The following is a 25,908-nucleotide window of genomic DNA, read 5'->3' as shown; positions in this document are numbered from 1 at the left end:
TCCTGCTCTCTAGAAAATCTACCTACAGCAGCATTTTTATTTTGGTGTATTTCAGAATTTACACTGCACAGCCACAAGAAAAGCCACACACTTCATTCGACCCCGTTTAGCTTTGATCACAGCGCGCGATCGCCGTGGCATCGTTTCAGTGTCGCAACAATTATTTCCATCTATAGTTGCATTCTTTTTTTTCGAAGATCTTGCACTGATGATGCTGATGAGAGTCCGACTGCTGCGTAAAGTCGTCTCCATCGTATCCCAAAGGTTCTCAAAGAGGTCGAGAACTCCGGACTCTGGTTATTGAGTGTATTCAGATAGTCAGCTGAACTCATGTCTTTTTGAGCACATGATGTTGCCTAACCTAGACCTGACCAGCTGAAGTAATTCCAGATCATAACCCTGCACCCACACGCTTGCACTTCATCCGCCTTTCTTCTCGTGCCGATCACTCCTGGATCACAGTCGGTCTCATCAGAGCACATTTCCATTGCTTCAGACTCTAATCTTTATGCTCCCTGGCAAATTGAAACTGATAAGTGTGTTTTTATTAAGGCTACACAGCTGTTCTCTTCTTGCTATATTTGTGGAAATGCTCCAACCTTCACTTTTAAACATAGCTGTGAGTTCTACTGTAGATTTTATATATTTTTAATTATGTGATTTCTCTCCGATCTCGATTATTCAGGATTTTTTTCCCCCCCGACCACATTTATCAGAGATGATGGTTCCCTACTACCCGTCCAGGACTCAGTTTTCATAGTTTCGCCAATCACCTTAGTAGTTTTCTTTCCTCGTTACAGGCCAGCAATTTGACTCCAATGAAACAGCTTTTTTCACGCTTATGAGACTTTAGGATTAAGTAACCTTTTCCCAGCCGAAACATATCAATCGCTGCATCAATCCCTCCAGGTGGTGAAGCTTTTTTTTCCAGTGTATTTTTCTGCTACTTTAATCAGAAGTAAAGTGCACGCTAATATTGTTGATTTTCAAACTTCAGCCCCTGCTCTGCACTCCTCTCCGTTATCTCAAAGCTGATGTTCTGAATCACACGTTTCTATGAGCAGAGGTACATACCAGCAGATATTTGACTGTTTCCAAAACAAGACAACATCTGATTCTGTGGACACTGCACTGCAGAAAGCCATGAATCCACTTCAAAGTCACAGTCTGGATTTGTAATCAAAGAAGTTCCCATGTTGCTGTAAATGTCACACAAGGGACGCGGAAAACATGTGGAGTATATTTAAGCTGCTTGTATATGTTAGTGTTTTCAGGTCTGACTGAAACCAGTTTAGTCCACATCTCCAAAACGTTGCTAAATTACTCAAAAATGCTATAGTGGGGAAAGAACGTTGATCAGTTTATTGTGAAAGTGCGGGGAAAAAAGGAGCTGAGAGACTTATCGTAGCTTTGTTGTTCATGGGAACGCAGCATAGCTCGTTTCAGAGGTGGAGCTGCTGGAGTAACATGTGGCTTTTGAGTCAGCGGGGTAATACAGACCAGGTGGTGCAATGAGCGAAAGCAGGAGTTGTAAAAAGCTCATCAGAGAAAAACCCGACTTCTCTGGGAGGAACAAAGTATCCTTGTGCGGGTTACGGGCTCAAGCTGTCGTCCCTCCTCAGATGTGAGCCGCTTTGTGAGGCTCTTGATGCAAATGTGAAAGCTGATTCTGACTCGTGATCTTGGCTTCTGTCAAAGTTTCACAGAAAACGGAAAAACGGGGAGATTTGATCTGTTATAACACTTAAAGTTTCCCTTGCTTTGTTCGTCCTTTCAGCACAATGCAGGACGATGTCTTGATACTGCACGAGCAGGAGTACGACAGCCTGCTGGAGTGCATTTTTAAGACCGAGTTCATCAGCTTGCTTGCTCAAAGGTTTGAGGAGAAAACCCAGAGGAAGCTACCGCTTAAGTTCAGTAACACGTAAGTAAACACTTCAATAGTAAACATAGAAGCCAAAAGGACAAACAAGACAAAAACAAAGTCCGATGATATAAAAATGTCTGTCGTGTTTCTCAGACTGGAGATGAAGTTGAAGAAGGAGAACTGGGGCTTCTTGAGTGGCGGCGGCTCCAGGCAGGTCACATTTGTCCAAGGTCAGGGAGACATGCCTGTCCTGAAGCCTTCGAGCAAATCTCTGCAGGTCAGCATCGGACCCGGGCTTCCCAAGAATACACGTGAGTATGAACGAACCTGTGGAAAGGTTACCTGCTCTCACAGTGAGCCGTAATCCACCAAATGCTGCGTTTCCTTCTTTGAGAGGTTGTTTGTTTGTGGAGCCATTTCATGCCTTTTTGTGTTACTGAGAAAGAAGTTGTCCCTCCAATTATTGTTAGATCCAAATCCACTGTGGTTGTGAGCAGAGGCAAAACTGCAAAAATGATCTTTTTATCCAACAAATTATGGATCCAACTGTGTTTTAGTTTTGTTTATCTAAATTACAAAGCTGCTGGTTAGTTAATATCTGAATATCTCTCCCCTTTAGGCCCAACCAGGAAGAGCTTCACTCAGAGTCGCTCAAACATGTCCAGAAGCCACCAGCACACCCCATCACGAGCTGCACCGGGACCTCCAGGTACAGCGTCCGAGCAGCTCGCTGGTCACCTGTCCCGAGTGAATCATCTCTCTCACAGCTCACATGACAACAAAGCTTTTCTTTCTGCAGTTTCACACCAGAACGGTGGCATAAAAAACACCAACCATGTCACCAATCAGAGAAATTCACAGCATCACAGCAAGAGGCATCCATCGTCCCACAACTCAGCGCACCCGGTCCTGCCCAGCAACATCAACCAGGTGAAGGAGCGAGGCGGCAGTCGCCAGCAGCCGAACTTAGACTGTCTGAGAGTCCCCGATCAAGGAGCAGCAGGGTGAGAAACCGGCACACACTGTAGCCAAACAGTCCAGGCAGGAACAGACAGACTAACTCACCCACACAAAACAAGGACTTTCCCATCACCGCTTCAAGCTTTTAATTAGTTTAAATTGTGCCTGAACTCCTCATACTGCTGTAAGTTACACCTGTTCTTTAGCGTCTACACTTTGCTTGGTTAATGTTGTCGTCTCCCAGCTTTGAAATAAAAATGTCACAGCTGATTTGTACGTTGAAAGAGTCACCAGCAAGTCGGCAGTCAAGCAAAGCTAGCTTTTATCTCTGACACCTGTTGGCTGAATCTTAATTGTATGACTAACGTGATGTTTCACAGAGCTCAGCTGAAAGAAATCAGCAGTTTATCAACTCATCTTTTTGATTTTCAGCTAAAAACAAATGTCGCTCGTTGTCCTTAAACTTAATGTGACACAGCACTGTTTTAGCTCAGCTTTGAAATCCCATTTGATGAGAATTTACACTTGCACCTTAAACTATGTGGATCTTTTAGTCCCAGGAACTTTTCTCAAAGAATTTAAAGGTTCCTTCTGACTCTTTCTTGCTCTTTGTTGGTTTAAAACCCTAAGTTCCTCAAAAGGTTCCTGTTTCCCGGATAAACTCATGTGGTGGAAAAGTCCTTTTTTTTTTCTATTGATTCTGTGTTAATAAACGTATGAAGTCATGTAATTATTTGGCGTTGTGTAACGTACAGTTTTCCTGTGTTTAGATGTCCAATGTCCAAACCCAGTTTCATAAAATAAGACAGTAGTCAGGCTCGTGTCACGAACACAGTTATAAACGTCGTATTAAAATGACTATAGACACTCTCACACATAGCTGTGTTTCTGTATTTTGACATAATTTGGATAATTTATTCTTTTGTAGTCCTGGAGGCAGACCGCCCACTTCAAACGGAGGAATGTGAGTTGGAGTGTTTGCAGTGTTTTGACTGGTGTTTCATGAGTGCAAAAGTTTGCAGCAGCAGGAAATGCTCATGCATATTCTCTTGTATGATTAAAATTCGACTTCCTGTCGTAGTATGCAACTAAGATTTTATTTTATTTTTATTTCCTGCTCCTGCTGCTGCTCTGTTTCAATCAAGTGGGAATTCTTTCTCAAATTTTTTTTTTCATTTGTAAACAAGATTTCTGGGAGGTTGAAAGAATCCTTCTGTGCTTTTATTGATTTATTGATTTATTTTAATATTGGTTCAATTTTAATATCACAGGAGTAAATAATTTTATTGGGTCAATGCATAAGTTACATATGTATAAAACAGGCTGCTTCACTGCCTGTTTAAAGTTCAGTGTATAAAAGACGGATGTGTCATACGGCACTAAAAAGTGAAGCCACTGGAGATGTGCCTCAAACCTGCGTTCTTTTTCGTGGCCAGCAGGGGGCGACCTTTCTGGTTTTAAACAGAAGCCCGGTTGCAGTGAACACTACAGCTCATTGATCTATGGCCTTACTTATTATTTGTTTTTTTTTTTGTTGAAGTTGATACATAAGACATCTACAATATAACTCATGTTATAGATTATCCCTACAGGATAAAAAAAAAAAAAACTATGATAAAGCAGGGTACGAGCTCTCTTTGGTCAGAACGTCAGAACACCTGAATGATGATGATGATGGTGAATTTGCTCCGCCTGACCAGCAGGTGGCGCCATAGAGACTGCATCCCTCTTTTATTTACAGTGTACACCGATCAGCTGCAAAATTATACCTAATATTGAGTTGGTACCAAAACAGCTCTGACCTGCCAGGGCATGAACTCCACTAGCCCACTGATGGCCACAACCATCAGGGAATAGTTTCAATGAAAAAGTGTACATGGTCTGCACCAACACTTATGTGGGTGTTACATGTCAAAGTAACATCCACATGGATGGTAGGACCCACGGTCTCCCAGCAGAACACTGTCCAAAGCATCATGCTGCCTCCACCAGCTTGCCTTCTTCCCATAGTGCATCCTGATGCCTGGTCTTTACCAGGTAAAAATGGACACACCTGCCCATCCACGTGTTGTAAAAGAAAACATGATTCATCAAACCAGGCCACCTTCCTATATTGCTCCATGGTTCGGTTCATTGTTGGGCATTTTGTTGGTGGACAGGAGTCAGCACGGGCACCTGGCTGTTCTGGTTATTCTGACTCCTTTCTATCAGAACCAGCTTGAACTTTCTGGCCAATTTGAGCTACAGTAGCTCGTCTGTTAGATCGGACCACAGGAGCCGGCCATTGTTCCACATAAGAGCTGCAGTTTTGAAGGCGCTCTGACCAAGTCACAATTTGGTCCTTCTCAAACTTGCTCAAATCCTTCTAACATCAACCTTGAGGTTTTCACTTGCTCCCAAATACATCCCGTACACTAACTCGCGCCGTGGTGACGAGAGAATCAGGTACAGCAATATGCAAGTAATGGAATGCAGCCAGTATGCAGAAAAAAGGTGCTGCTGACTTGGGATCAGCACTCTGTGCTCCTGAGGGCTTCACAAACAGGTTCAGTTGCAGGCATAGAGATGGCATGCACCATATCGCCATCTTGTGTCTGATTTATGAACTGCTGCTATCTCTTTAAAACACTTTCCGTTTGATTACAGTGTTGATTGGAAAATGAAAAATCTTAATCCTCAAATCGGTGTTTCCTGGTTGGTATATGGTATAATGAGATGGTGGTTATGCATGCCCTCGTATTCTGAGATCGACCATAGACAAAGTCACAAACGCGTTTCTCTCTTTGTTTCTCTCGATGTTACCTCAGGGCCCACAGACCGTCAGCCAGCAGGCCTCCGCCGGGAGGAGGACGACCCAAGCCTGCACCCAAACCCAAGCCCCAGGTGCCCCAGTGCAGAGCTTTGTACGCCTACGATGCTCAGGACACAGACGAGCTCAGCTTCAACGCTGACGACGTCATCGACATCATCAAAGAGGGTAAGCGCAGGGCGAAAAAGGCATTCAGGGGCTTATTTGTCATCTATTTTTCATGAGACGCTAATTTAGCCGTGTTTGTCGGCCAGATGTGTCCGGGTGGTGGACAGGACGCCTTCGTGGGAAGCAGGGACTTTTCCCCAACAACTACGTCACCAAGATCTAGGAGCTGCAGGTTTCACAGCACACGGAGGAGAGAACGCTTCATCCCAGCTGACCTTCTCAGAGGAAGGGGCGGAGCTTAGAAGCTTACAGTTGGAGAGAGAAGCACAATGAGACACTTCCTCCACTTTACTGCCTTAGAGTACACGAATGTAACTCCCGGTTACACCAGCAGACTAAAAGATCATCGAGCTTGAAATGAGGCTCTAAAGACAAAGAAGACTGTTTGACCCCAGGGTCTGATTTCTTTTCCCTTCACAGTCCCTCTGAGTACTGAACAAAACTATTTATTGTATTTATAGCTTCTGTGTTCTCCTTACTGTCATTTATATCTTGCTGAGGACTTTTAGCTCAAAACATTTTTGAAGCGCTGGAATGAAATCTGCTAAATCTGTGGGACCAGGCTGTGATTTTTACTCTCAACACGTTGTTTTGTTTAGCTTGTTTTAGATGAAGGTTTGATTGCCGAAGCAAACGTGGATGTGTCCGTGTCAAAAATGAAGTGACTGCTGTTTTACCAGGAAATATTTATTTTTGGTGCAAAACTGTAACTACTTTCCAGGAACACATATTCATTAAATCGCCACACTGTGATTTCTAATGATTAGAAATACCAAAGCAATACCCAAACCAGTCAAAGGGCAGTGTAGTAAAGTGGTTAATCACTATGTCTTTGCTTTTCTAGCACACCAGTATATTAGACTAACAGTAGAGGCCATGTATACTGTAACCTGAGCATGCTGTCTGCGGTCTATTAGCACTTTATTAGCACCGGTACTACCTTGGACACAGACATCGTTCATGCCACAGCCAGTAAGTCAAGTTGATGAAGGACAAGTTGCCAAGATAGCAATAAGTCGCTTTGGTAATTAATTTGTTTACATTAAATGTTAAAAACAGGCATTTTAGATCTGATTCTGTATATGTGTTCATATGTAGGAGGATGCCTGGTGCTGGTTAGAATTTAAATTAAATATTTTTTTGTTTTGTATTTTCTCTGAAGGATTTTAACATGCTGGTTTTCATCTGCCTTTGTTGCTCACAGATCTGCTTTATTTCCTGTTCCGCTCGGTGTGGTTACTATCACAGATCACGGTGAACGGATTTTTGTTTCGTCAAGTGCACCGATTTGTTTTTAGGTGAATTTGTTGCCATTTTTCCCTGTGGCGCTGCAAACTATTTAACTTGTGCTCGACTGTTTCTGCACATCTTTTTGCACTGCTTTCATTACTTACACATTCCTTTTTTTCCCAAATAAAATAACCACATTATACTCTGGTCAGTGACAAATGCTGGGACTTCTGTCATAAAACCTCTGCATCATGAAATATAGTTTGAACAGATGGTGGAAAGTATCCTTGTGCAATACACAACAGTAGATCAGTCCTTTAATAAAGCATGTAATACTGCATATTTAACTGCTTTGGTTTGTTTTATTGTCAAAGAGGCTTTCATGTTGTTTACATCAAATTCTGACCCTGCCATCAGAATCTCACAGCAGATGTTTTTCCAATCTTCAGTTCTGTAAATATTTGGTGAACCTGTGCGATTTGAAGGCTGAGTTTCCTGTTCTTAGCTGACAGGAGTGACACCCACTCCTTAAGGTCAGACGTTTCTACATTCATAGATACTTTTCTTCATACTTTGGATTAGTTTGATTAGTTTTCACTTAATGATGCCTTTCTATCAGCACAAAGCAGTCTGGTCATCGAGACATTCTCTGGTGTCAACAAGGTATTTTCTGTAAATTTTAGAAATTGGTACTCAGACCTGGACCGTCTGTCACCAACATGCACGCCACATTCAAAGTCACTTAAATAACTTTTATTTTTCATTCTGATGCTCAGTTTGAAAGTCAGCAGGTCTCATCTTGGCCTTGTCCACATGCCTAAATGCACTGGGTGCTGCTGTGTGTTTGGTGATTAGATATTTGCATTAATGAGCAGTTGAATGGTGTACCTAATGAAGACCTGGAGGGTAAATGTAGTGATGTGTATGCCTTTTTTAAAAGTAAATGTCTAAGCTGCAGATTTAACTGTTCAGTAATTTTTTACCAAAATCTATGTTTAAATTGTGACTGTTTTCTAAAGATTGTCTCTCAGCCCAGCTTTACAGGTACAAGAGACTTTTACCTTGAAATAGTTTTACTCAGCTGAAACAGAAAAAAAATGTATCTGTGCTGGCAGGAACATTTCCTACTTATGTCTTCTACATTGTTTTTATTGAGGAGGATCTGTCACACCCTCCACTGTGCAGCTGCACTCAGGGCCACAGCTTTGCTGGAAGACTGCGTTTCATTTCCACCTTGTGGCTACAATCGGTACTGCAACATTTTGAATAGTTGACCTTTAACATTTATGTTATCTGAGAAACGTCTTCTTTTATCGGTTGTGATAAATGCGTTTATCTTCTTTAGACACTAGTAGTTTTTAATCACATTCATTTTAACTATGGACCATTTCGAAAAACTGACTAGACTTGCTCAGTTTCTTCTGTCTTTTTGCTTTAACAAAATAACAATTTCCTAAATGGAATCACCTCACTCACCTGGTCCATAACAGACTTTCTAATTATTTATATCAACTTATTAAAACCAGAACAGCACTGATTAGAGAAAATGATTGATTAAAATGATCTTACATTAATTTATTATTTGAAAATAGAAGTCCTTTTTAATAATACAATAAATAATGACAATAACAAGAAAGAATAAACTTGATATCATCTACATGTTCTCGATCTAAGGCTTTCTGAGATTACATATCACAAAAACGTCTGGAGGTCAAGCACTAGGAAAGTTTGGAAACTGCACATCTATTCTATCTATATCTATCGCATCAGATTAATATATGAGATTAGTAAAGAGTAAATGTGCCTGTAGTAATAGTGATCATTTTCTATATCTGACTGATTTTTGTACATTTGTGTATTTATTTAACCCAAAGATGAAGTTTGGGAAGTCAGGTCTGTAAATTTGTGCTTTTATGTTGGTTTTTCTCCAATATAAAAGATTTAAGCTTTTACATGATCTTTAAGCCAATGCAAATTTAATGACAGATAAGCATGTACTATGAAAGCCAGTGAGAAACTCGCATGTCTGATGAATCAGAAAAACGCCAAAGAAACGACACAATTAAGTTATCCAAGTTTATTAATATCATTTTTTAAAACTAATAGAAATCCCACAGAATATGATCCTGGTGCCTTTAAGTCAATGAATGCATGGCTACCTGCTTTAAGTACTGCATTTCAACACTCCATTCAAAATTGTAATTTTTCCGTTTTTACTATTCGTCAGAGTGGAAATACATGGCCTCAGCACACTGTCATATTCACTACGGTCCTCCTACCCTTTTCTCTCTTGTGCAAGTCTATGCGAGTGAGTTAGTCGACAGCATTAGTGTTTTTTTCTTTTCTTTTCTCAGCGGCCAAAGCAGACGCTGCTGCTCAACTACAGAGAGACAAAAAAGGGAGGGTGGGTGAAATGGTTCGACGTGTGAGAATAAACAGTAAATATTCATCTCCGATTGAGCTGTGTATTTCCCTCTGAGCACACACGCACGCGCGCACACATATACACACAGGAAATCAACGCCACTGCCAGTTTCAAATTGACAAAATGATCCCAGGTTGCGGGGTCGTGCGTCGACCTGAGATCACCTCACATAAACCTAGCGTCCGCAGGCCCGTCTGCAGGAAGGAACCCCCAAACAGAATGAAGAAAAGATTCACAGCAGATCCCGACAATCGTTCGGTTTAGAAAGAACAGTCAAAGAGAGGGAGGTGACATTCTTTTTTCTTTGTCCTCTAAAATACATCGGATGGTGGCGGTAACGGTGTTGTAGTCAAAATGAAGGTGCTGGAAAACGGGGGAAGGGGCGGGTGGTGTAATCGTAGCAAAGCGTGTGCATATTCTGGGAGTGAGGTGAACATCTGAGTTTATTTCCACTCTAGAAATACTGGGTGTGCACTAATACAGCAGCTGATCTGTTAACATAGTTCCCTAGTTAGGAATGTCTTGATTTACTTAAAAAAAAAAAGAAAAGAAAGGAAAGGAAAAAAAAAAAAAACATCTCTCACTAACAATCCACATCTTCTAAACATAAACTAATCAATGATACAATGATTGGTAAAATGAATCCTGCAATGTTTGTTTTGTTTTTTGTTGTTTTTCTTTTTTTTTCCTTAACTGGAGGTTGACATTCTATTCTAGTAAAGCGAGGCATTGGGTTTACAGAAATGCATCTTTACTAGAGCAGCTATCCTCACCTGCAACTTGTTAGGCCGTTTCGAGCCCACGTTATATGTGCAAAGAAATGCATTGCGAGGAAACATGCAGAGAAACAGAACGCAAATGACACTTGAGGAAACGATCAAAAAAGCTACATAAAAGCTTTATAAATACAATAAAATCTTAAACCCTTAATGGAGAATTCTAGCTGTTGTAGTAACATGTGATAGCTGGCACTCTAGGCTCAATGCTTTTATTTTTTTCTCTGTCAGATGTCTTTTTTTTTTTTAATATCCTTGCAGTAGAGCTGCTGCAGGGGTAATTCATGCCATCTTTGGTTGACTGCAGTACTGAAGAGAAATTAATATGATCTCAAAATAAATTTTTAACAAAAGGGTTGTTAGAAAAGAAAAAGGGGGAAAAAAAAAACAGCATCAACTCTCAGCAGACAACTGCGCCTCAATGTCCACTCTGCAGATGGGGCACTTCTTATTGGTGAGGAGCCACTGATCCACACACAGCTGATGGAAGAGGTGCATACACGGTAGGCGTCTGGAGGGGAAACAGAGGAGAGAGACGTGAGACAAAGAAATAGATTAAGCAGGCTTTCCCTTTCCCTATCTTGTCTTCCTTCTCCCCAACCCGTCGCCCCTCCCTGAGCCTGGTTCTGCCGGAGGTTTCTTCCTGTTAAAAGGAAGTTTTTCCTTCCCACTGTTGCCAAAGTGCTTGTTCACAGGGGGCCATATGATTGTTGGGTTTTTCTCTGTATGTATTATTGTAAGGTCTACCTTAAAATATAAAGTGCCTTGTTGTGATTCGGCACTGTATAAATAAAATTGAATGGAATATTAACATGCATGATACAGCAGCACTGCCTGATCATGAGCTTAATTAAAATATAGTTTTGGTTTTTTTTAAAAAATCCGATGAAAACAGCGAAACCTATTTCAAAAACAGAAACGATTGCACTACTTTGTCTACTAAAATCTTTGTTTATGGTCACGTGCAAAAGCCAGGAAATCTGTCTGTTTAAATCTATAAACTATATTAATATTATTCTGAATTCATGCATTTATACTCAAATAACTGAAAGTCATATATAAACATTCAACCACTAAAATATTTTTTCTGTTCAGGATGCAACACATTTTAAAAACATTTTTTCTCATTTTGTAAAAATTTAACTTGATGGATAACAACAATAATTATAATTTAGCCTATTAAAAATATCTTTTTGATTAAAGAGCGTGTGAATATCAGTGAATTAACCATTACAGAAACAGAAATAATGATTTTGGTAATTACAGTTCTGTTTATTTGGCATAAATGCTATACTGAGTGGTGATATTAATAAACTTGCTAAGCACTATGTTACTGTTCAGCTATTTTAAATGATCACCAGTGCACCGAATCCACAGCTAACAACAGGCCCCAAAAACAAAGCTTTCAAAACCCAACATCTTTAGTTAATCAAAGACTGAAATTGTTGTTTTCTGTCACATTAAGTCTTAAACCACTGTTGTGAGTAAAATACAAGCTGTATCAAAACCACCGACTCCCAGCCGGGGCTACCCTAACCCAACAAAATCCAGTGGATAAGCTATACAAACATACAGCTGAGTTATTGGTACATTAAAATGTCATTAAGGTTAAATTAACATTAAAATGGCTCAAAAAGTGAATAAGTTGTATTCTGTAGAAGCTGCATAAAAACAGCTCAAATGAATGAAACTGCTGCATGCTGGTACCCTCAATGCAGAGATGGGTTTAAATACAACAACAGCTGAAAGAAGTCAGGAAATGGCTGAAATAGTGAGCTAACAGCTGTAACAGTTGTCCAGGGCGCACCCTGCCTCTCGACCTACGACAGCTGGGGATAGGCTCCAAAAAACAGAGTTAAGTATATTTTACAATGTCAGACACTGTCAATGAGGAAGTTTTTGATTTGACCGGATAAAAGTGCCTTTAAACACTTGAGTCCATCGTATAATTCATATATTTAAGTTTTCATCTGTATTCCTTACAAACAGAGCTGCCATCTGCTTTCTCCAATTAGGGAAACACTGATTTTAAAACACGGTTTAAATGTAAGAATAAAGACTAAATGTTGTTAGTGAGTAACAATAATTAAGGGATTCGCAATTTGTAGTGCACGGTAAAGAAAACAGAAAAACATTTAATTTTTCAGTTTCTCTTAAACCAACAGGGGGCAGAAAATCCTCTTTAAAAGAAATACTTGAGTGAGTGCCAAAACGCAGCACCATGAGGCTTGTAATTTTAAGGCTCTTTGGGATTTTCTGCTGATTACTTTAATGCCTCTGGGTCTTTTTTTTTTTTGACATCCTATGAGACAATGTGAAACGGCTAAACTACACCTGCTATCCCACCTGTCTCCGTCACACCCTTGAAAGCGTAATTGAACACACAAAACCGAGCGCGGCGAGCGGGACGAACACCCAGGAGGCGAGACATTTACCTGACATCCTCCCCCTCCTCCAGTATTGACAGGCAGATGGTGCATTTCTCCTCTGTGTCTTCATCTGCCCCCTCGTCTTCGTCTTGCTTACCGTGCAGCTTTCTCTGTTTGTGAGAAACGTTTGTTTTTGATGAGCAGTGTCGATCAACAACTGCTATTACAGATGGTTAAACAAAATCCTATGAATTCAAACACAAGCTACTCAATTAAAACACTGTAGTAAGATTAGAAGTATGTATTAAGTTTGTATTTAAAAAAAAAAAAAAAAACAAGTGATATTTTTCCGATAAAGAGGTAACTATGTTTACAACAATACATTAGATTTGGGGACAGAGAGAATGGTCATTTTGTCCTGAAACAGAAAAATGTTTTTTAATCAAATCAAAATGATTCAAATCAAAGTAATTAGCCGAATTCCCTGGCCCCCAAGACTAACACTAACATCTACTGTACATGTGAGCAGAGACATGTTTCCAAATTGATTTGTTCATTATTTCTCACCGATTCTGGGTCTGCGTGCATATTTTTCCCAATAGATGCCCAAGCTTCAGGGGTTAACTGTTGGTCAATGTCTCTCTCCAACACCTTCTGTATTGGGTGGCAGGGTGTTAGATTGCTTATTTAGATACATTTGGAAACCTCTACGGAAACTTTGCCCCAACAGATATCGTCACAGCTGCAAATCTCTGGTAAAAGACACTACAGTGTTTTTCTAAATGCTGGCAAAACATCAGATGTTTGAAATGAGCACAAAAGACCACTGCGCACTCTGTCCCAGAGGCAACTGCAGCATACATTCACAACTATAGACAGCAGCTTCAAAATCTGTAAGCACATTATATATTTATTACAACACACACACTCTGACAGGTCCTCACCTTTTTGTACTTGTGTGGGTAAGTGCACCTCTCTATGGTTCCCTGAGAGGCTCCTCGGTTCACAGTCCCCAGTCTCTCCTCTAAATGCAGCAGGTCCTGATTGGAGGGGAAAAAAGCTGACATTTTCTGTACAAACTGACATTTTTCTTCATGGAGAGGCTTTACCAGCTGTTCGATTAATCAATTAAGCAGATAAAGCCTTTGACTAAATGGGTTTCCAAGTAGTCATCGAAAGTCAGATTAATATTTCTAAATCAAGCCAATGGTTTATGCAGTGTCAGCAGGACAGCTGTGGTTACCTACTGAGCCACTCACTGTGCTTGTTGGCTTGTTGAATTGCGTGACTTGGCAAATAAATTCAACTCACTGAGGCAGACGGCTCTGTGAGAAGAAGCTTTCACGTCACGGCTGACAGACACGTGTTCTGGGAGCAATTTTTTCAGGTTAAAGGTTGCTCATGAACATTTGGCCACACCGAGCTCAGAGGTCAATTCACCATTTTGAGACTGTGAGTTGGGGTTGCAGTGTGAGAAGCTCAAAACGGGAACTATTTTCTTTCTATTAAACCACATTCACCACCAAAGACGACGTGTACCGAGCTAACGTTACAGCTCGTTGTGAAGACGAGCGTTACAGCTACAGTTATGAAGACGCTATTGATCTTTACATCCTACCCCGATGTCACAAGTATGAACCTGCCAAAGTTAGACGCACTCCTTTTTCTTGCGGTGATGTGGTTGATGGGTACAGTTTTCTTCAGCAGAAAGAAAACAATTCCTATATGAAAAAATGCCAACGTTTGTGGAATTTTCTGAGCAATCATGTGATGATTGCGTGGACATGACGCCACTGGTGAATTTTTCAAATGTACTTATTTGGTGTTTCAGGCCAAATAAGGCAACTGGGATTGAGTTCCTTTTATATTCAATAGGATGGAAACATTTTAGATAACACTGCAAAACTCAGACTAAAATAATCTGCAGTGAGGTCCATAATTTGTTGCACAACGAAGTGGTTTTTGTAATTTAGCTGCTAAGATTGGATTTTAAAAATCAAACAATCAATATGCCACTGATATGTAGACTTCAACCTTTAAGCTGAGGGGTTTTATGATCATTTTAGATGAACCGTTTAAGAATTACAGCAAATTTTATACCAGCTGGTTTGGTCACTTCTAAAGTTCCTTACACCAATGTGGTCCAGTCTTAAATAGAATGAATTCTCTGACCACCTCAACAACCCCAAAAGATCACAGATAGCATTACCGTCTATAATCAACAGATGCTTTCATGAATATAAATACATGTAGGGTTTGGAACAAAGTGCAAACCACTGGTTACAGGAAGAACAGATCAGAAAACACTGCTTATAGAGTTCTGGGGAGAGAAAAAAACTTGTGTACACGTGTATATATAAATATATATGGACAAGACGAAACAAACGAAAATTAACTTGTACTATGGGTAACGATCAAACTACATCATCTGTCAAACCTGAGGCAATGTTATGACACGGGCAAATATAGCTGCCAATGGAACCGGGTTACCAACGATGTGACTGCTGATAAAAGCAGCAGAATTGTGAAGTACAGGGCAACACATTCTGCTCAGATTAAGACAAATGCTACCAAGCTAATCAGATAAAAAAAACATATTTATCTGGTAGACTGTCTCAAATTAACCAACAAGGCATTTGATGATGTCCACAAGTTCATCCAGGAATTGAAAACTAATGAATATAAATTTATGTTATTTCATCAAAAAACAAATTTTCAGATGCTGAAAATGTGGGACAATCACAAACTGTGATGCCGTTTGATTTAAAATCCACTGTGGTGGTGTAAAGAGGCAAAACTACAACACTTAAGGACCTAAATGTAGATGTGCAACAGGCCTCAGTGAATCTGATTTTGGTTAATCTGTCTCTTTAATAACCCTGCACTGTTTATTAAACGCTAAAAACTTTCCTTGCACAAACTTCCACTAAAACACCGTCTCCCTTCTTTTTCCTGCGACAGCAGCATTCATCCGATTCCAGCGTGCATTTTCAATAAAAACAAACCAACACTGACGCCATGACAGGATCACAATAATGCTGAGTCATGCGGAGATGAGTCAAGCCATTTTAAAATTTATAGTAACAGACAACCGTGATGAACGAAACAGTAACTCGTACTCGTGTTTTGACCCAACTGTCCTCAGGCTTATACATTTACAAACAGTACTCACCTCATAATTTCTTCCGAAGCCAGTAATTCTAGATGAGATGTACCTAATGTGCGGGTAGGTCACTTCAGATATGCCAGTGTGCTGCAGGGGAGGAAGTTTCATTAAGTTTAGCCTTAAAATACAAGGAATGCAGTCAGTCACACTGTAATGTGGTCCATGAAGGGTGTTGTGTCAGCTTAGCTTTATTAAAAATAAACAAAACCAACATGTGCTGCTGCCATTTCTAAAACTGAAGCCAAGTTTCAACAAAATAATGTAATTAATTAAAAACTTCTGAAAATGCAGGCACTGCATATGTGTAATGATAAAGGTCACAGATGATAGATTCCTTAACAACTGTCGGCTATATTTGCGCAGGATGAGAGTCGAGGATTTTTTTGGATTTGTTGAGTGTGCACTCGAAATGGTTGATGAGCCACTATTAATTGCTAATGAATTATTCATGGGTTCACTAAACCATCCTTGAAATAACTGATGTTATAAATAAGGAGCAAACTCCATTAATCGCAGCCAAACTCCATATAAAAGTGATTCATTTTCATGGATGCTAATGGATGCCTGTGTGCTGAGGGTTTCTCACCATGAAGGGGATGGGGAAGTGGTGCAGTCTTGGGGGAGGGTGGTAGTGTGGCAGGTGGGAGTGCAGGTGCCCTGAAGGGAATGGGGCTACGGCTTCGATGCCGAGCTCCCTGTTGACACAAGGCGGTGAGTCATTATTACATCAAACCACATCAATCCAAATAATCATGTAAGTGCAGTCACATTAAATATCTATAATACTGTTTCTAAAGGGTACTTCACTTCATGGGCATTCAGTTTATTTAACATAGAAAAATAACTTCAGTTTGTGACATGATAGGAAAGACTAAAATAAATAAGTTGTGACACTGAGATGGGTCTCCATGTTTCTTCTTTGCTTTCTTTTTGGTAGTTATGAAATCTAGGAATCACTGGATTAGCTAGTATGAAACTTACACATTACACACATTACACTCCTGATGATACTGACCATGCTGTTCTCTGCTCAGGCTGGCGAGGATGGGAAGACATAGTTTGTGGCACATGAATGTGGTGCCCATGGCCGTAGTTGGGGTGCATTCTGTGGGGGTGTGGAGGAGGACGCTCGTGTGCTCGTCTGGAAAGACAGGAAAATACATGTTCAGCAAAGAAAAGCCATCAATTATGTAAGTTTAGCCTGCACTGGTACTCACGTGGGATGCTGCATCATCCTGCGCCTCTGAACCTCCATCCTATACATGTGCGGCAGGGTCTGGTGGTCCGCAGGGATATGTTGGGCCAGCTGGGCACTTGAATTAGTGAGGTGGTGGGTGGACAGAGACGGGGGAGGGGCGGGCGGCACGGCGTGGCCTGGCGGGTGGGATGACAGAGGTGCATGAAAGGTGTGGGGAATGAGAAATTCACCTTGTGCTGGGGTCTGAGGTGTAAGCTGGGGGTTCCCATGGGAATGAGGACAGGCGGAAGAGGACTGATGATGCAGTGAACGTGTTAGAGGGCCATCTGGGTTTGACAAGAGATAAAGGGGAAAAGTTAAGACTGTCAAATTATGCAAGGATCTTCGTGTTAAAAAAAAAAAAGAACAAATAAATGCAGATATCTTCCGTTTCCAACCTACTCCAATCACAAGTCTAATAGTTGATGGAAAATTATCACTTTAAAATAAAATTATATATACCCAGTATGGCAGAAAGGTTCAGCTTCTCATCTGTCTAAAACAAGATATTTAGCTCCCTACAGTTTTCTTATCGGCTCGCCCTCAAAATCAGTTTGAATACGAGGTTGCTATGGAGCTACTGCGCTCGCAACCAGCAAAGGACATCCCGTGTCTATGACCTATCAAGCCAAGGGACTAAAACCTTTTTAAAGTCAACTATTTAAAACATTGTGAGGCCTGAGCCTTGGACTCATGGGATTTACTTGTTCACATGCTGACCTCACCATTCGAAACTTTTGCTATGTTTAATACAAGCACCAGTTATCCATCCACTTTCTGCCACTCAAACAGGTCCAGATTGCAGGGTCAGCAGTCTAAGATGAGACACCCAGCCCTCCCTCAGCCCAGCCCTCCCCCAGTTCTTGTGGTGTGGGTGGAGACCAAGACATTCCCAAGTTAGCTGAGATATGAAATCTCTCTAGCATTTCCTTGGTCTGCCCCCGGGCCTCCGTCATTTGAAAGGTCAAATACCTGGACCAAGTGGCTCCTTTCTGTGTGGAGGAGTAGCTGCTCTAATCTGAGCTCCTCACCCTATCACTAAAAAGAAATCCATACAATTTGGAGTAGATCATTTCCACTGCTTACATCTTATATCTCATTCTTTCAGTCACTACCCAGAGCTACCTATAGGTGAGAATAAGAACGACCCCTGAACTGACGGTTCTGTCTCTTTACTATAAAAGACTGGTATAGCATTAGGATTGTTTTAACAGTACATTTTAGAATATTATATATGACAGAAAATAAGAAAAAACCCATTATAGGTCCTCTTGGGGCCTTGCCCGTTTCCTGTTTTGAATTTGAATTTGTTAATATTTGTCCACACTGCACTGAAACAGGGAGGGTGGACAAGTAAGGGAAAGGTAAGGAGAGGCACCAGTGACTCTAAATTTTCACGACATCCCCACCAAGAATCCTCATCGCATTGCTTCAGACTAACCAGATACTGGAAAATTCTGAGTAGCAAATTAAGTTTCTCAGCACTGAGCACATTAACCTGTTAGCCAGCACTAGTGTCTGTGAGCGAGCATTGGTTAGTATTATTGCATTGCAAATCTGTTTTCATAGGCAGCAGCAAACATTCAAAATGCATTTTCAAAAGTTTAAAAAGTCTGATGTAATGTACTGCGTTGTACTCACAAGTTGGGTGCATGTAATGTCTGCAGGGCTGGGGCTGTGTTTGCGGCTGGGGCTGAGCCACCATAGGGGAGTTGAATGAGTCCACCACACTTGGCTGACTGGGCCCAGGGGTGGGCTGGGAAACATAAGCAGGGGGCCGTGAGGTGGAACCTGGGCAGCAAGGGTCAAAGGCTGAAGTGCTGCCATGGAAACTCGCCCCGCTGTTTCCACTGCTCCGAACGCTGCTGTTGCTCAGGTCCACTGGCAAAGTTTGCTATGAAAGGAAGACAGACATTTCAGAAAGAATTGGGACCAAATCTGCAGAACACTGAGCTCGTCTTTCTGAGTGAAAAAAAAAAACCCATCAGGAACCTCTACTTAGTTTTTTCTCCCTCAGTCTCTAACTACAGTGCTGTGAGGAAGTGTTTGAATCCTTAATGACTTCTTTTTTCACATTTTTGTCACACATGTCAATGAAACTTCATTTAAGACAAAGACAAATCAAGTAAATACAAAAAGCAGTTTATAAGATGGTGATTTTGTAGCAAAAGAAATTGCCCCCTAAATCTAATAACTGGTTGTGCCACTCTTAACAGCAACAATTGCCATAAAGTGCTTGCAGCAACTGGCACAGAGTCTTTCAGATCGCCGTGAAGGAACTTTGGTCCGCTCTTCTTTGCAGAATTGTTTTAATTCGGCCACACTGGAGGGTTTTCGTGCATGAACAGTCTGTTTAAGGTCACGCCACAACATCTGAATCAGATTTACGTCCACTCTTTGAGTGGGCCATTCCAAAACCTTCATTTTGTTTTTGTTTCTTCAGCCATTCAGAGGTGGAGTTGCTGGTGTGTTTCTGATCATTATTATGTGTGTTGTTTTTGGTCAGCAGTGGTTTTGCCTTGGAATCCTCACATAAATGCCATTTTTAACAACTCTCCTTCTTATTGCTGAATCATGAACTCTGACCTTAACTGAAACAAGTGAGGCCCGCAGTTCTAGTTGATTCCAGGGAAGGTTCACCACTGTTCCAAATTTTCTACACGTGTGGACTCAAGTGAACCCTCACTGTAGTTTACTTGAGTCGCAAAGCCTTAAAAATGTCTCTGTAACCCTTTCCAGGCTGAGAGATGTAAATGTAAATCATATGTTCTTGAGATGCTTTGGCGTGACCTTAAACAAGCCGTTCATGCTGGAAAACTCTCCATCGTGGCTGAATTAAAACAAACGGGCCAAAATTCACACCAATGTGAAACACTCACTTCCAGTTATCACAAATACTTGATTGCAATTCTTGCTGCCAATGGTGGCATAACCAGTTATTAGGGTTGAGGGGCAATACGTTTTTTTACACGGGGTCACACCTGAAAAGCATTTTATGGACATAAAATGATGATAAACAAAAATTCTGTATTGACTTATTTTTGAGAAGTACTAAAATGTGTTTGAGGATTCGAAGCATAAAACAGACACAAGACAAATATGCAAAATGAAACAAAACGACTAACAAATCAGAAAGGGGGCAAGTAGTTTTTCGCAGCACTGTAAATAAAACATTAATGATCACATTCACTGATTGATTCCAAATGCATCATGAAGCTTTGACAAAAACAGGCTCAGAAGTTGTCGTGGAATAAAATAATAACAAAAAACCCTCTCACTTCATTCACCCTGCACTCTACTGAAGGTTATGGATACTGTAGGGATATAACGAGTCCTCATGACAGAGTGAGTACAGCTGTTCTGTGTTTCCAAACACCTGTCAGATAATCTCAATAAATGCCTGGAATGAGGCAAAGAATGAAGCAACAATGAAGGTAGCTAAAAGCCTCTAACCTGACTACTGTAACTCCCCATTACTCAGACTACATCATTGCTCTTCAACATAAGGGTGATTCAGTATTTGGGGCAGTTCTTTGCTGACAATATACATTTGGATAAATATTTAACTTAATAAATTATTTTTTCCTTAGCTCTGATCTTCCCTTAGCTCCACTTAAAATATCTCTGGGGTGCCAGGATTTCTTCATGCAAGAAAATAAACCTTAGTGGTCACGAAAACCTGGTTTGTGTGGAATCAGCGTATGCTTATACTGCCTCGCTAACAGCTATGAATCAATAAATATTGTACAAACAGCCATACTTGGTCATGGTAGTGGGCTGCGTTGCTGCTACTACTGCTGTTGCTGCTGCTGCTGACTCCGGCGCAGGGGGCGGGCAGAGCACTGGGTCGCACCACGGGGCATATCGGCTCCGGAAAAAGCATGGTGCCTGGGGGCTGCGGTGCTGGGTGGTGGGCATGATGGAGAAAGTGTTGAGTGTTGCTGTGGCTGTGCTGAGAGCTGCTGGTCTGCTGAGGGGACGACGCCTGCAAGCAACTTGGATGGGAGTGGCTCAGGGGCAGGTGACCAGGGGAGGGGCCTCCGCATGGTGAGTGCTGCTGACAACAGGATGGGAGCCTAGGCATGGCCACGCCTGCATTTTCTCCTGTTGTACCTGACAAACCTGGTCTGTTGTCATCTGATGAGAGAAAGATATATGAGAATTATTTTTCTTTTTAAAAATGCTTTTACAGGGCAGACAATATCACAGAGGACCACACAATACAGACTAATTAGAAATTGGCCACTAAAAAGAATTGATTTTTTAAACACAAGATGTCTCCAGACAACAGTTGAAAAGATACTGCCTGCTGCAGCAATGTCAACATGCTGTGTCCTGTCTTACCCTCTGGACCTGTGCGAGCAGAGCCACTTGGCCTCTGTGTGTGCATACTTTCAGGTGTTGAACCTGGGCAGCTAGTGGAAGGGCCTGGGGCATCATTGAGCTCTGAGGTAGAGGCTTGATGGGATGATGATGATGATGAGGACGACCTGACTGTTTGAGGCTGAATCCCGCCAGAGGTTGTTGGCACAACTGAGAGATCTGTGGATTAAAAAAAAAACAAAATCAAATGGTAATCAGAAAAGATTATGTCACCAGAATAAAAACCAGCTGACTTTTGTCAGTTGAGTTATTGATTAGAAGTAGGGTGGGAATCGGGAAGTTCAGTTCCTTGGAAGTGTTAGCCTGCTAGCCTATCAACCCCCTTATCGACTTCACTTGTGCTACAATCAGCTGATTTCAGTTTGCAGGAGGACGAAGATAGTGGCACAGTCTACAGTGTGGTTATGACATTACTTTTATTTTTATTACACAAAAGCATGGGAGCGCAAAGTGCAAAATCCATCCATTACAGAAACAAATGAATTAGACTTGTAACAGAACTTTGGCTCTTTGCAAGCAACTCCACAGGCAGTATGCTAATGCTAAGTTAGCTAGAACACAGACTGATGATAAAGCTGAGTGAATGCCCAGCAGCCAGACCGTGTACTTTAACAGGTAACAAGCAGATGAGGAGTTGGGCTGCTGTGGCGATTTATTTTGTGCTGTCGGCTTTGTGTAAATAATAAGAGAAATATCATATGTGTGTCCTCATTAGGATAGGGATTCGTGTTGGTGTGTGGAACCTATAGGTTTATATTGTTAACTGGTAATTGTCAGACGGTCTGTTTCAGGTCATTTTATAGAAAAATGTGAAAGTAATGTTAACGAATAGTAGTAATAATTAATTACTCCAAGGATAAAGACATTAAGTAATGTACAGCATTACGTTTAAGACAAGTGTTCTGTGTAATAGGTAATAATTACTTTTTTGAGTAATGAGCCCAATAATGATCACAACAAAGAGGGGAAACACCTCCAGCGTGCAACATTTGACCACACAGCACGCTATTAATTTCTAGGAATGCAATGTCTTTGATATGCTGCTTAGAAATCTTGGCCACTCTCAAAGCAGAGCCAGAGAGAACTTGATGAGAATCGATAAGGAATCGAATCAATAACTGATATCGATTATGGAATCGGAATCGCTTATTTCTTATCGATTCCCAAGCACGATTATGTGTGGAGGAGACACTGTGGTATTTGTGCACACTGGTAATGTCTGCCATACCATAGTGTCTGCAGAGGCTTAGCAGCCAAGTAGAAGAGCAGACCTTATTAGCATTCCAGTGTGTAAATACCATCTGCTTTTCATATTCACAAATTAATTTCCCCTCTTTCTCCTAAGAAATGCAAATGCTCTAATACTGCGTGAGGCACCATTTTGCTACCCATCACAGGCGCAGGCTGATACAGAGAATGACATCCAGGCTAAGAGACAAATACCAATACAAAGCAATGTAACAGAAAATAAAGTGCGAGATACGAATACACTGAAAAGAAATGCAACCTTACTGGTTTAGGTTAATGTTGTCACAGAACCATACAAAGCTGAGTATGAACTAGAATGACACTAAAATTTAAGTCAATTTAATAAATAATTAGCCAATTCTGTTACTAATTGTACGTTTTTTGGTAAAATATCGCTTTTGGTTCCACTCAACATTAGATCTTTGTCTGCTTACTTTACATCTCATATCTAAATTTAAAACACTCCAGAGATGTGCATGTGGCTTAAATTAAAGTTCTGTAACAACTTGACAATTAAATCCAGTATTTTTGAGTATTTTTTAAGTTTAATTTTAAATGTTTTTTCCTTGTATATATTTTAGTCTTAGTTTTATCTTTCACAGTTGTAGACTGTGACAAATAAGTTACTACAACTCTCGCACAGCTTGCATGAAAAGTACATTAGCTGAGTCAGTAAGACCCAAGTTAAAACATCGCTTAGTAATCTTTTAACCAGGCTTTGTTGAAACGAGTTCTGTGTTACCATCTTCATCAACCGTGAGGTCCACCACCTCCCCAGCATTCTGCCGCAGCGGTTGGATAACAGTGGAGAGCCTGTGACGTCCACGTGGCTCCTGGAGGCGATTCTGGGAGCAACTATTACCCCACATTCGGCCAAGACCCCCCACTGAGCGTGACCTGCAGAAAATAGACACATTGAAAAAAGGGGAGAAAGAAAAAGAGACTGTTACAACATGCTGGAGTTCAGGACCACCGGGACTATTCTCACAGCTCACTGAAGCATTTGCTTTACAAGAGCCAGACCAGTTCATTTCCAGGCCAGCAGATGCTGCTGCTGCAAAAGTGGATGAGGAAGTAAAAGTGAGCAGATCTGACAGAAGGACTTTGTGTAATGGCTTGTTTTGCTGCAGCATCTAAAACAGTGCATGGTAGGCTAGGGATGTGTGTGACTAGTCAGTGATACGTTTAAATGTTAGTACTCTGCTAATATAAATAATGGTCAATGCCTTTTAACTGCTAAGCAACCATCCACCACTAGTTAGCAACAGCCCCTATGACTCTGTGGCAGTAAGCTGTAAATGAGCATGCTGGAAAGTAAAACAGATGACAAGCCCTGCAACCAGCGCAGTTCTGTTATACTTTGATCTGCAGCCTGTGGTGGCGTAAAGTGGCATATCACCACCAGAGCAACACAGAACCACAGTCTGCACACGTGTGTGGACCTGCAGAGAAAGAATTACAGCTGGTGCTGCTAAGATAAGCCACACTTGACAAACTAGTCTCCTGTCTTTGTAAAATATTTAACATCATCCATTAGGTTGTGTAGTTTTGCATTCTTTTTTTGTTCTGCACTAATTGTTTTGTTTGAAACTTTAATAATTTACTTAGTAAATTAGTCACTAAATAAAAAAAACCCAAAAAACAAAAACAATACAAAAAATTGACTTTTAGAATCTGCAGACTTGTTCTGCAATCAGCCTTGCATCTAAATATTCCCATCGTCTCCAACCACCTTTCGTTTTCCTCGAATTAAGTCAAACGCTGTGCTGCTCTTGCCCCACCTTTAGCCCATTTTCTTATCTTTCTTTTAATTTTCTCTCTCCAAGGCTCCGGTCGCTCTACCCCATGGCCTCTGAGACTCAAGTGAGAGGCCAGGGAGTAACCACATTTCCCTCCACAGCACTGTAAATCTAGGTGATCAGAGGGAGGAGGGCATGACCTCAAGGGACAAGAGTCAAGAGACTAAATGGGAGTGCCGTAAAGCTTGATGCCATGGAGCTCTGCAGCTAGGGAATTTCACTGTGGCTAAATGAGAGATTAAAAACAGGAATACAGAGCAGCAGAGGGAAGGAAGCAACAGCACAGTCTCAGTAACCCTGATGTGACCAGCTCAGAGATTCTTACTGATTGATACATATACATCAGACATCAATATGTTACTGATTAAGTCATTGTTAGATTGACCCTTTTCCTTTTTTTAACCCATTTTAAGGAGCAAACTGGGGGCAAAAACTTGACTTCTGCCTGGCTTCACAAATGAGTCAATCCTCAGAGACTCACATGTTAAAACGCTGAGCTTCAGCCATTAAATAAACTTGTTTACAGTCTGGTACAAAAATTTGTGGCAAATGGCATCTAGGGGTGAGGCCACTTGTTGTCTACTATGTTTCACTCTGGCCAATTCAAATCACTGAACTGAACCTCTGGGCCACATTTGTGGTGTTGGTGACTTTATGAAAAAGCATTTTTTAAATGGAATTATTTGACACATAGCATGGCTTACAGTGAGTTAGAACCATCTTAATGAGTCAGTGGCTCTGTTTTTGGTTAAATCTGGTATTTCCTTAATCTGCTTACCAGGCACTAACTAGCAGGTAAATGTGTCTGTGTGATACCAACACAGAGTTTATGCACACAGCTTGCTAACAATACTAGCTATGATTAGCTCGTAACTTAGCACCTCACTCTCTTAAGTCTTAATGTGTTCAAGTCTGGCTCCAAATAAAGCATGGTGATAACCAAAAGCTTACACAGGCAGAGTCCAGAAATCAGTGTGTGAAGTCTTTTGTATGCAGAGTATCCTCCTGAAAAAGTGGCGCAATCTCATCACGTTACTATGAAGGAACTTTTCTGCAGCCTGAATATTGAACTGCTAACTGTTGGAATGCATCCATATTAGTTGCCAAGGGAATTCGTCATTGCTGTTTGAATCCAGTTTGAATAAACACTGACTGGAATCTGCTATTGGCTCATGCAGAGTTAATCCAAATCGCTGTGGCAATGAATAATGGTCACCCTGGACATACTGCGGAACACTTTGTACAACATCTGTTTGAGCTCAGGATGTATGCAGAACACAATGCAAAGACCTGCATCCTCATATTTAGATTTTATGGTATTCAGCTCTTCATTTTTTGCATTTTCGTTTTAACCGAGTCCCATTTTGAACATCAGTTTTAACCCTAGAAGCTTTTTTAATCTGGTATGTTTTGGCTACTGGAACACACTAATTTTCTAACTTTTGGGGAAATTAAATTATTTCTCATGTTT

The 25,908-nt window shown here is 41.0% G+C and overlaps 2 protein-coding genes across 7 annotated transcripts in view; one reads left to right on the top strand and one right to left on the bottom strand.

The window, feature by feature from the left end:
• The window catches only part of myo1ea (myosin IEa), a 52,747-nt gene extending 45,365 nt beyond the window's left edge, over positions 1–7,382 (top strand). The window contains exons 23-29 of one of the 2 annotated variants that reach the window (XM_085401772.1): positions 1,778–1,924; positions 2,021–2,178; positions 2,487–2,576; positions 2,667–2,871; positions 3,756–3,791; positions 5,635–5,804; positions 5,891–7,382. In XM_085401772.1, the coding sequence (XP_085257898.1) occupies positions 1,778–1,924; positions 2,021–2,178; positions 2,487–2,576; positions 2,667–2,871; positions 3,756–3,791; positions 5,635–5,804; positions 5,891–5,967 (883 nt within the window). In that variant the 3' untranslated portion in view covers positions 5,968–7,382. The remainder of the gene's footprint in view (positions 1–1,777; positions 1,925–2,020; positions 2,179–2,486; positions 2,577–2,666; positions 2,872–3,755; positions 3,792–5,634; positions 5,805–5,890) is intronic. The other variant, XM_085401780.1, reaches the window with a different exon arrangement.
• Positions 7,383–8,993: 1,611 nt separating this feature from the next.
• Positions 8,994–25,908, bottom strand: part of rnf111 (ring finger protein 111) — a 33,206-nt gene continuing 16,291 nt past the window's right edge. For 4 of the 5 annotated variants that reach the window (XM_085401724.1, XM_085401742.1, XM_085401751.1 and 1 more), the window contains 12 exons: positions 23,381–23,535; positions 21,352–21,549; positions 20,768–21,144; positions 18,649–18,901; positions 16,988–17,294; positions 16,786–16,911; positions 16,357–16,465; positions 15,777–15,857; positions 13,549–13,644; positions 13,172–13,258; positions 12,671–12,774; positions 8,994–10,746 (listed from right to left, as the gene is read on the bottom strand). In XM_085401724.1, the coding sequence (XP_085257850.1) occupies positions 10,629–10,746; positions 12,671–12,774; positions 13,172–13,258; positions 13,549–13,644; positions 15,777–15,857; positions 16,357–16,465; positions 16,786–16,911; positions 16,988–17,294; positions 18,649–18,901; positions 20,768–21,144; positions 21,352–21,549; positions 23,381–23,535 (2,011 nt within the window). In that variant the 3' untranslated portion in view covers positions 8,994–10,628. The remainder of the gene's footprint in view (positions 10,747–12,670; positions 12,775–13,171; positions 13,259–13,548; positions 13,645–15,776; positions 15,858–16,356; positions 16,466–16,785; positions 16,912–16,987; positions 17,295–18,648; positions 18,902–20,767; positions 21,145–21,351; positions 21,550–23,380; positions 23,536–25,908) is intronic. The other variant, XM_085401760.1, reaches the window with a different exon arrangement.

This window comes from Rhamphochromis longiceps, linkage group LG1 (assembly GCF_057381845.1).
Source record: "Rhamphochromis longiceps isolate RC_006_pf linkage group LG1, R_longiceps_female_GT1.1, whole genome shotgun sequence".
Lineage (NCBI taxonomy): Eukaryota > Metazoa > Chordata > Actinopteri > Cichliformes > Cichlidae > Rhamphochromis > Rhamphochromis longiceps.
Note: the sequence above shows the minus strand (reverse complement) of the source record. Positions and strands in the feature narration are given on the sequence as shown.